Source organism: Mytilus californianus, unplaced genomic scaffold (genome assembly GCF_021869535.1).
Source record: "Mytilus californianus isolate M0D057914Y unplaced genomic scaffold, xbMytCali1.0.p SCAF_6, whole genome shotgun sequence".
Classification (NCBI taxonomy): Eukaryota; Metazoa; Mollusca; class Bivalvia; order Mytilida; family Mytilidae; genus Mytilus; species Mytilus californianus.
The window spans coordinates 50,266,275-50,277,730 of NW_026262712.1; the positions used below are offsets into that span (position 1 = coordinate 50,266,275).

An 11,456-nucleotide genomic window follows, 5' to 3' on the forward strand; every position below is an offset into this window, starting at 1 on the left:
TTTTTAACATTTAAATTAGGCGCTGTACTGGTATCTTAAAAAAAATGTGTAACTATGCTTCCGTTTTCCCTGGCTATCCAAAAGTTTTTTTTTGTATCAGTAAGTACTGTTTGTTTGAATGCTGTGGAACCGTCTATAATAATAATTATAAGAATATAATAAATACTTTATTTAAAGAGGATAAAAACAGTCAGTACAATACTAATCTCCCCTGATGCCCTCTGAATAACTCAAAATATAATAATATAATATATACATATACATAAATACAACTTTCTATGCAAAAAAAAAATCATTTTTATGGTGAAAAACATACAGATTATAAGTGTTATGTTTCATGAACATATTTTCTTAATGATGTACAAGACAAATATATAGATTTTAAGACTATAGATAAATTTCTATGATAATCATTATTTGGTTGGTTTTACATGTTGTATATGAATCTGATAATTAGCTTTTTTGTTCTAAAAACAAGAAATTATGATACCTTGGTTTGAACTGTTCTATCTTTTCTATCTTTTTTACTGTTCCAAAGAACAGTACCAGAATATTGAAATGTCTTTTTCATATAATTTATTTAAAAAGAAATACAAAATTAAAACAAAACCTACCTATGCCCGGGAGATTTTTGTAAATTATTTATAAAAAGTATTACCGAAAAAGTACAATATTTACTTCTACGCATACGGAAACAAGACTTCTCAAAATTGCCGTTCAATCACCGAACCTTTTTACGCAAAATCTTATGACACGACATTTTTGTTAACGTCACTGACGGTAAAAACAAGCTTGGCAGTAAACGGAAAATTGCGGAATATTTCCTGGCACTGAAAGAGTCTTGGTACGATAGCCCAAAAGCACTAACAGCTATTACCATGTAATTCGATGTGTTTTTATTCGGTTTTTAATACTCAAATACACTGTATCAAATTACTGACAATTCAGTTTCTAGATTGGCTTCCGTGTTTGATTCATGAAAGTAATGAGTCCGAATATGTTAAATGTGTAATTTTTAAAGAAGTGAATGGTTTAAATTAACGTCAACTGACTACTTTAAAAAATATAATCAGTTGTTCTTTGCAGATGTTCTTTTTCTATTTGACCTTCCAGTTTGAAATCGAACGCAGTCAAAATATATAAAAACGCATACAACTGAGACGAGAAATGTAGCTCCCGTCAATCCCATTGTCTTTGCGGAGGTTCTATTTTCATACACACTACATAAAGTTCTTCTATATGCTGAAAGGTATAAAGGTTTTTCCGTAAAAAAGAGAAGATAGTTGACTCACTAACATAACAAGATATAGATATAACCGAGAGGATTACAAAATCTAACTATAAAGATAAAACTTGAATCCTAACGTATAAATAAAAGAAATATTATGCATGATAAATATCCAATACTCATTTTCATACAGACTTGTCATGTTTTGCATGCAGTTTTGTTGTCGCTTCAAATTGTATTGATGTTTGTTTGTTTTGTTTTGTTTTTTTTTTTTTTTTTTGCAAACAAAATCTTGGATTAAACACTCCGTAACATATGGTAACAATAATAGTTGAAAATATTATTCTGAATGTTACTTCAAACAAGATATTGCATACCAAAACAGGCTCTTGCCTAAAAAAAACAGTGATTTAGTTATCGCTAAATAGTGTTTGCATTACTAAATAAAAGTGACAACTAATACCGTGTTCACACTATGCAATCTGCTCCGGGTCGAACCCGGGTTAATTAATCCGAATTAATTACCCTAGTTCACACTTAATAAAAAATTAACCCAGTTTATGATTTCCCCTCTCAACAAAAATAGAAATATAAGCGCCAAAATTTTGACCCGTACATGTCCACTATACATATTTACTTTTTTTTTCATTACAGTTGCCTTATTTCAAAAGTTTGAAATTCTTAACCGCACTCCTGATCGACCGCTTTGAAGGAATTCCACATCAACCACTTTCCGTGTATTCAAATAACGTCACTTTATCGCCCCAAGAAAGCGACGAAAATCTTATAGGTTTCTGAAGTTTCTTAAGGGCATACGATACAGTTTTGATCCCACGGTGATTTTTTTACAAAGTTTTGCATACGAGTTAATTTTCACCTAGTCAATTCAAATATGTAATAAAAAATATACCTTCATGTGCTACTTTAAGAGATAAATGGGGTAGAACTTTTAGACATTTACTCAAAATTTCGTTTTTTTTTTTTTACATTTCTATCCTTTGGATGGACATACCTAACTTTTTGGTTCATCTTCTTTACATAAGTATGCTCTAAATTTGTATAACAATTCTTTGAAAATAATAAATTTTTTTCAAAGTTTCATGATTTTAGAAAAAAACGTAATTTTTTGCTGTATATTTATCTAATTTAACAATATTTCATTGGTGACTTTTTCATAAAATATGTGACGTTACATTGAATACCTACTTTTAAAGCAAACGTCAGGTGTCACCATAGCAACAATCTCACATTAACTCCAAATTACGTTCACATTTAGAAGGCGAGGTAATTAACCCGGGTTCGCCCAACATTAACTCCACCTAAAATGAGGGGTAATTTTAATTCGGGTTCGCCCCGGGTTAAGGCGTTCACACTACCTAAATTTAACCCGGATTAACTAATTCGGGTCGAACCCGGTTTGAAAAGGCATAGTGTGAACGGGGTATTAGACAAATATTTATATTCTAACGTGTATGATTCAAAGTTTCAAGGCATATATATTCATATATTTTATCTTTTCATAATATACTATTATCAAAACTGATTCTTACAGGTTGTATTTTTCCTGTTGATCGTTAAGTCTTCTCTTAACTGTCGAACCTTTGCTGTAACATCGATAACCGTATCGCATGGTTTGTAACAATGCGTGACCGCATCGAGCTGGATTGGTTTTAAACAACTGGAATGGCATATAAGATTCTCTTGGTCAACTAAAAATGAAAATAATAAATTATTATTGCTTTTCATTAATATTCTAATATAGTGTAAACAATTATGCGAGCCAAAATACTTTGTAACTAGGTAAAATAGTCATGTTTGTCAAAGGAATATTTTTCAACATCTGAACAAACGTATAGACATAGGTAAAAAAAAAGACAGTGGTCACCAAAGACCGGCAAAATCACTATAGCGCATTTTATTTCTTTATTCCACGGTTAATATACATCGATTCATATGTGCAGACAACTAACAGACAGATATAAACAATACACAAAGGCAAGATATACAGTTTGTAAGTATGGCAGAGCTAAAACATCAACCTTGGCGAGGTAAGAACAACTTGTTTCCCTGATTACAATATATGGAGGTCACTCAAAGGAAAATTTCAAAACAACATTACTCGTAATACTATCAACTTCATTTGTTAATACAATAATATTAATGGTATCGAATGCGCAAAACGTTTGAAATTACAAACTTAATAAGAAGATTAAAAGCTTATACACCATAAAGGACAAAATGTAAAGCTAAAGCTGGGTAAGGAGGAATCAAAGCTTTGCACGAGAGAGATATATTCCTTAACTTCAAATAATTTTTAAAATGTTGGTATTGACTTTCAGGTTTAAGCTTGTGATTTTCTTAAGATGTTGGTTAAACGAAAATGAAACACAAAAAATAACATTTTGGGAACTAAACTTTACATCGTTATTTAATCCAAAATTCATTCCGGATTTATTTATAACAATGTATTAGTTTAAAAGTATTTACTGTGTTATGTAGACGTAGTGATAATTAAACATTTGTGAAGGATTCTGACTTACCCCGTGTCTAGATATATAAAAAAAAAAATGCGTCCGAAGCGCTTTTCTTGATTTACTTTCATCATAAACACTCAAAGCCGAATATTTGAAAACTAAGAATGTATAATAACCTAAACAGTTGCATATAAGCTTAAAGGTGTAATTTCGATAGCATAAAAAAACCCAAATCCAGTTATCAATTAAATAGTGAAATTTAAAAAAAAATCCATATTTTGTACAGAATACTATCTTTTCGTGCATTGCCATTACGAATATGAAATTTGTAGAAGGAACTTTGACCACGTTATGTAAATTTAACAAGCTTAAACTACAGCCTGAAACTACATGTTGACTGCCAAAAAAAACCTCAGGGCCAATGTTTAAATTTTACCAAAATACAGAAAATGAAAAATAAAAAGGAAAATTAATTTGACATTTCTCAGTTAAAGGAAAAGATTCCTAATAGAAATAAGAAGATGTTTTATGAGTGCCAATGAGACTACTCTCCATCCAAGTCATAATGTGTAAAAATTACAATTATAGGTCGTCAAAGTACTGCCTTCAACACGGAGCCTTGGCTCACGCCGAACATTAAGCTATAAAGGGAACCCAAAATGGCTAGTCTAAAACAATTCAAACAGGAAAACCAACGGTCTAATCTATATAAAAAACGAGAACGAGAAACGTTTATGAACCACATCAACAAACAAAACCACTGAACAACAGTCTCCTGACTTAGGACAGGTGCAAACAAATGCAGAGGGTTTAAACGTTTTAACCGGCGACAACCTTCACCCTAACTTGCAACAGTAGTGTAACATTACAACATAGAAAGACACACTATAAAGTATCAATTAAAATGGCCAAGTCCATTATGTATTCAATTGTTCACTACAGTTGCTATCTCCTAATAACAAATAAGCTTCTGTCAAAGTTTAGTGAGATTCTATGAAGGTTTGACTAAGGTATTGATATGTTAACCCACTACTATATCTTATGTTAACTGCAATCCAAACATTAGTCCATTTAATAAGAAAAAAATGGAAAATGAAAAATAAAACAATTCAACAGTTTAACCCAACCGAATTTTGAACAGATATATCATGTTAAGGAGGGATATTTGCGAAAAATACCAGTGGAGAGAATGTTAAATTTCGCGAGCCGTAAGGCGAGGGAAATTCATTCTCAAGACTGGTATTTTTCGCAAATACCCCTCAAGAACATGCTATATCTGTTTAATTACACCGAATGTTAACGTACAAAACGCATTAATGATCGTGACATAAAACGCATTGATGATCATTAAATTACAAGCGTCCAGTCGGATAGAGTATTTTTTGGCAAATACCACGGCAGAGAGGGTAAAAAAGGCATATCCTTTTTGCATATACCCCGGCGCTGTTTAAAAATGAACGATATTCATTTGATAAAAGTAAATTGGTGAAAAATACACTGGCTACCAACCAATCAAAACCCAGCATTCTTACACAAGGTGTAATTATGATTATTATGTTTCGCCTTCGTGACTTTCTCCCAGGTAAAACTAAAGGGTATTTCTATATCTATCAAATCGGCTTGATTATAAGCAACACTACTTTTAGTTTTTTTTCTAATGATAACACACAAGAGATTAATCACATATGTTGCTTTACTTACATTTTACTGAAATTGACATGCTGTCAGCAATAAGTTCTTTATAAACTGTGCAATATAGAATAAAATGATAACTTAAAATAGTGTCAGGAGTAGCTTTTTCACTTCATAAAAAAATACTGTTTGACATAATTCTACTTACATGCAAATGATAAAAACGATTAAGTTGACAGGTGGTTCTTGTTATATTTTAATCAAATAATAAATATCTATCATGTATTAATGATGTATGGACAGGCTGAATAATGCCCGAAATCTATAAATGAGTCGGTTGCGTTTACTCATCAGGAATCTACGTAAAATATTTTTATGACTACAAATTATGCACAAATATTATAATTATGCACCCTAAGTTACAAAAGTATTTCGCCTGCGTAGGGATTCCTACTCGTGACGTCACGAAACGCTTGAATACACGTTATCGTTGGCACGAAATAAGACTTAACATAAATCGTTTGAATAATTGAATTATTACACACTTGATTTGTTCATTTTTAGTCGTATGTACGAAACTTTAAAACGAATTTGCTACTGCAGGCTTTATAGATATCACAATGTGTGTGTATCCTGTCAAAAACAGTTGTATCCTGAATTTAAAATTAATGCCGAAATGGAACAGTCAGCTATCAGTGTTGAATTATTTGTCACAATGCTATTGTTAGTCGAGGAAATAACTTTTTGTTTGATTTCAGCAAACCAAGTCTTGTTACAGGTACAGTTGTAAATAGTAACAAAAATGCACATTCTTTCTTTTAAAAAGTTTGATTGTTAAAACTGAGTGTTTTATTGTTTGATTTTTTTGTCACTTACAAGAAAATATCACGAAAATGCAAATGGAATAAATACATCTTTCAGTTATTTTATGTTTAATATATTAGTTTGTGAAGAGTGTTTGACAGCCGTTAAAAACAAACAGTTGTGATTAAATCAAAAGCGATATTTGTGCAAACACAGGGGAACAAAATAAGAAAACAACACTGGTTAGACAACGATTGACTTAAAGTAACTCTTTTTATCTTTCATAAAAGGATGTAGCAAATAGATTTGGAATTTCAAAAGTACTTGTAAAACACAATATGAAGATATTAGAATTGGCCGTTTCAGAAACTAAAGGACTATGGGTAATTCAATAGTTCGTACCCCAAAATGAAAATGACGTCACGTCATTGGTTGTATTTCCATTGCTTAGGACGCTTTTAACCAATCACAACGTTTTGGTGTACACGTTTGAAAATATTACCCAGAATGCATCACTGAGATTCTGATACGGTGAATTATCATTTCTATCATTATCTTTTTAAATTCATTGCAGTCATATGTTGACGTTAGAATAGTGCCAGGCACCGTTGGTTTTCCTGTTGGAATTGTTTTGCACTAGTCATTTTGGGGCCCTTTATAGCTTGATGTTCGGTGTGAGCCAAGGCTCCGTGTTGAAGGCCGTACTTTGACCTATAATTGTTTACTTTTTACACATTGTGACTTGGTTGGAGAGTTGTCTCATTGGCACTCATACCACATCTTCCTATTTATACTTACTTATTTATCAATCGAAATACTTTATCTTAATAACACTTTATGCATTATGGTAAAAAAAAACTTACTCTGTGAAAAACGCACTCTAGTTGAAATGGGACTATACAAAATTGCTGGCTTATCTGAAAGGTAATACCCTTCCCAACGGCATCCGCCGAGATTGTGTGTGTCGTAAACTATCAGCCAGCCTGCATCACTTTCACATCCACCCCAAACCGAGTTTATGTAAAAACTCCTATAAATGTTCAGAAATCCTTGAATTCTGTATAAAAAAAAAATATCATGCACTTACATATACAAAAATGTGAATAGTGCAATTCAAAATAAAGTATTATAATATCAAATGACGACATTTCCATACAAAACATCTAATGACAGAATGAGGAGGCAATCGTAATAATATGAACCAACGAAGAGACAAATAATACATGATATTTTGGTTACATTATTGAAATACAATGCCACTAGCTTCTTTTTAAATCTGTTTTGTTCATAGCCGACCAAGAGTCGATTGTTATAACAGACATTATTACCATTTTGACATGTTTGATAGATACAACTTTTTCCTTATGACATTTGTTTTTCACAAAAATTATCATTTCAATATAAGTAGCAATCTAGCTGTACATGTGTCATTGTAATTTACCTAGTAACAAATAATAATATTTATATACAGAAATGAAAGACATGCGCAATGGTTCAATAAATTTCACTGACTATATTGGAAATATCTATTCGTGTAAATTAAGAAGACTCAATACAATCACACCACCAACAACAAATACTTTGCAAAACAGTTTTTTTATTCAAGCGTTACTTCACAATTAACGTAACCTTTAGCCCGAAATTGAAATTTAGAAAAGTAATATAAACTTCAACGTATTTTTTGTCGTACGTAAAATGTTGTGTAGTTTATTTGTTTTTATTTTTTCATCTAAATACGAATTGATTACTTTCAAATCTTTTTCTAATGAATTCTTCAATTATTTGCATGATATAAACTCAATTTAGACAACAGTACTCTCTATAACGAATATGCATTCCGGATTATCATTTAGAGCCAATCTGGAACGACAGAAATTGCGCCAGGTTGACATTGTTATGGTATATGTTGCAGATGATTACTTGCATACGAATGTTTTTACTTAGAATTTAATAATGGTGAAATGATATGGTTAGACTTAAACTTTCCTAGGTATTAAATATTTGTCAGTGCAATTCAGGGATTACGTAGTGCAACAAATCCCCTCTGGGAAATGTTCATGGATCAGTTAGATAATCATTTGAATCGTCTGCCTAAATAATGATAACGAATAATTTATATGTTGATCTTTTCATATAAATTCGTCAAATATTGAATGAGATTATGAACGCTTTTGATATGAGAAACTGATTTAATGAACTTATACATCAATAGGCATAATATGATCTATATCTTATGCAAATGAAACGGCTTTAGCAGATGTCATCAAAGTTGATAGAAAAACGAGTGATCATGACATTACCACAGGATTTTTAATCACCCCATTCACTCTAAAACTGACTACCAAAGAGATATTTGAATACATTAAAGGAGACACATTAAGACTTGGATTTACTTATGAAACATTACTATTTGGATTCGTTTTCATTTGCATCCGCAGATATCGATGAAATTTACGATTCAATATTTAGAGTTCTCAATAAGTAGATATCTTGGAAATCTGTCAATATTAGACCAAATGACGGACCTTGGTAAATTTCACAAGTTAAATGAAAATATATGATCGTTTACTCAAAAAAGTTAAAAACAGAACACTAACCTTCAGTCTCCGTTTCAGTTTTAAAATGCGAACCAATTATAATTTAGACATTTTACAAATATCACTATTAATTTTTGAATCGAAAAATGATTGATGTTCATAACTCTTTTAAGACTATTTAAGGGCATACGATACAGTTTTTATCCCAGAATGAAAATTTGATGAAAATTTGCAAAAAGGCTATTTTTTACCTGATTAAATCAAATATGTAATAAAAAATATACCTTCATGTGCTACTTTTTGAGTAAAATGAGTTCGAAATTTCAGATATTTGCTCAAAATTCGGATTTGTGGACGTATTTTTCCTTCCGACAGAAATACATAACTTTTTTGTTTTAAAAGATAAACACAAGCTGTTTTTTTGTTAAATTATTTGTAATTTCGGTTTTATATAAGTATCCTATAAATTTATGAAATCTTTTGTTTAGAAATAACTCAAATTCATCAAATGTTCATGAATGTAGAAAAAAACGTCATTTTTTGCTGTATATTTATCAAATTTAAAAAATGCATTATTGACTTTTTCATGAAAATTGGTGCAAATAATCTTCATACGTAATCAAACCGAATGTCATTTTAAAAAAGAGGGGTTCATGAACTCGTTTTCAAGTTAAATCAGTTTGAATGATAAAAATCAGTCGAAAAATACATCTTTTCCCGATTTGTCACAGTTTGACGTCGCCAAAATAACATTTTACGTTAGCAACGTCATTACCTCCCCTGCAACTGTAATACTGTTATTACAAAAAAATTACAAAAAAGGGGAAATATGTAGCTTTATCATCAAAATGAACACTGAAAACGACGATAAATATGTCGATAAAAAATCTCCAGTTATGATGCCAAACTTTCAAATTTTCAAATCTCCAGTTGTGACTTGACAGCTCTGTCACATGTGTGAAGAAGCTTCTTTTGTCTTTTATTAATCTTGATATTTATCCACGTGAAATTCCACTGAGATGTAAACATGAAACATTCATAGGGTCGTGTTTTTACAATACATTGACTTACCCATAAATGGAGAAGACATTTGTTGGTATGTTGCTTGTTGAATTCTGCAAATCTGTATAGCTTGAATTTTGTAACCGTTCCTTGAGAAACCAGTCAGTCTTGTTACTCTCTTTTCCGTCAAATAGAAAAAATGCAACCTCTGTTCCATTTTTGTGGATGGCCAATCGAACCTTTTTGCAATATATATATATATATATAAATGAATAATCGAATAATGCAAATTGATATGATTGATGAAAATTTATATTTAGACTGAATGTAGAGAATGTTTGAGATACATTAGGTTAGTTGTTTCTATCTAGTGAACTGTCGCATCGTCAGACAAAGCTCAACTAATTCAGAAAGCCAGCATAACACTGCCTTATTTACAACGTTGTTGATTTCATCTCATCTTGAACAAACAAGACGTGACTTAAGAAATAATTCATGGAAGCCATAGATTTGTTGGACATTTACACATGGCCTGGGCCGTGATATTCGAATTTTATCCTGAGCGTTAGCGAGGGATAAAATTAACAAATATCACGGCCCAGGCCGTGTGTAAATGTCCAACAAATCTATGGCTTCCATGAATTATTTCGATTCTAATAGGACAAATACGGTAATTTAAAAACTGAAGCGAACGTAAGATTGCCGTGTGTATGGCTGTTCTATTTTATCCCCTGTAAGAGAAAAGCTACAAATTTCATATAAATCTAAGTCTTACATGAATTATTTCTCAAATAAGCAGTAGAAAAAATGTGTTCAATTCTCATAATTCTTAACCCAAACATTTATTTTTCGTTGGCTACTATTTACTGTCAAATCCAGAGTTGACATGTCTTAACTAAGGCCGGGAGTGAGCCGCCATGTTGACTTGCTGAAATCCACAAATGTGCGAATAATGCAATGGAATAGAAAATGAAACAATACCTACCTCAAAACTCCATTTTAATGCAATATTATCCGAACTTAGGGAGTATACGTAACGGAAAACATTCAGCTTTAGAGTTTTCATTCGTATGTCGTCATGTTATGACATGACGTTAATGCGCCAAGATCATTCATGAAATTTGGCGGAATTTTATTTTATTTTGATTTTATACATTTTTTAAGCTCTTGTGCATTAATTATTTTTGTTATGCAATATAATAGGAATAACGGTTGTGTAGTTTCTTTTTCAATTTCAATTTAAACACAACGAAATCGACATGGTGTTTGTGCATAGGTGACGATACATGTGGATTTACGTGGGAGGTAAATAGTAACAGCCACCAATATGCACATCTCTGAGTCTGCGCTAAGTATAGATATATCGAGAATTTTATCACGGTGTTGTTTACAAAGCGAAAGAAGCACGTCATATTAGAATGATTATTTTTATTCGCTATACTGACTTCACATATAATAGCCTTCAATTATCATTACTATATTTGTTGTTCTATCAATAGTTCTAAGAATTATCGGTAATTGATCTCAGAATCTTTAAAAAGCCCGGGCATATATGCGATATATAGATATATTGTTATTGTTGGCATTTATATTTGTATACATGAGTGCAAATAGGTTCTTGATATTGAATACTTGATCGTTGTAATAGTCCACTAGACCCCAGCCACCAACTATTGCTTTAATGACTCGTATTGATCGCTTGCTCTCGCACCATATGGAATTTACTGACCCTGTATATATCATATTAGGTCACTATCAAACTGTGTAACTAATAATATA

At 31.4% G+C, this 11,456-nt stretch overlaps 1 protein-coding gene across 1 annotated transcript; it reads right to left on the reverse strand.

The window, feature by feature from the left end:
- Positions 1–319: 319 nt before the first annotated feature.
- LOC127705796 (uncharacterized) lies at positions 320–10,565 on the reverse strand. Its single transcript, XM_052210144.1, has 6 exons — positions 10,545–10,565; positions 9,747–9,916; positions 7,002–7,195; positions 5,404–5,448; positions 2,779–2,937; positions 320–1,242 (listed from the first exon to the last, which is right to left on the reverse strand). The coding sequence occupies exons 1-6, from the start codon at positions 10,563–10,565 to the stop codon at positions 1,070–1,072; spliced, it is 762 nt and encodes a 253-aa protein (XP_052066104.1). The 3' UTR covers positions 320–1,069.
- Positions 10,566–11,456: the final 891 nt, after the last annotated feature.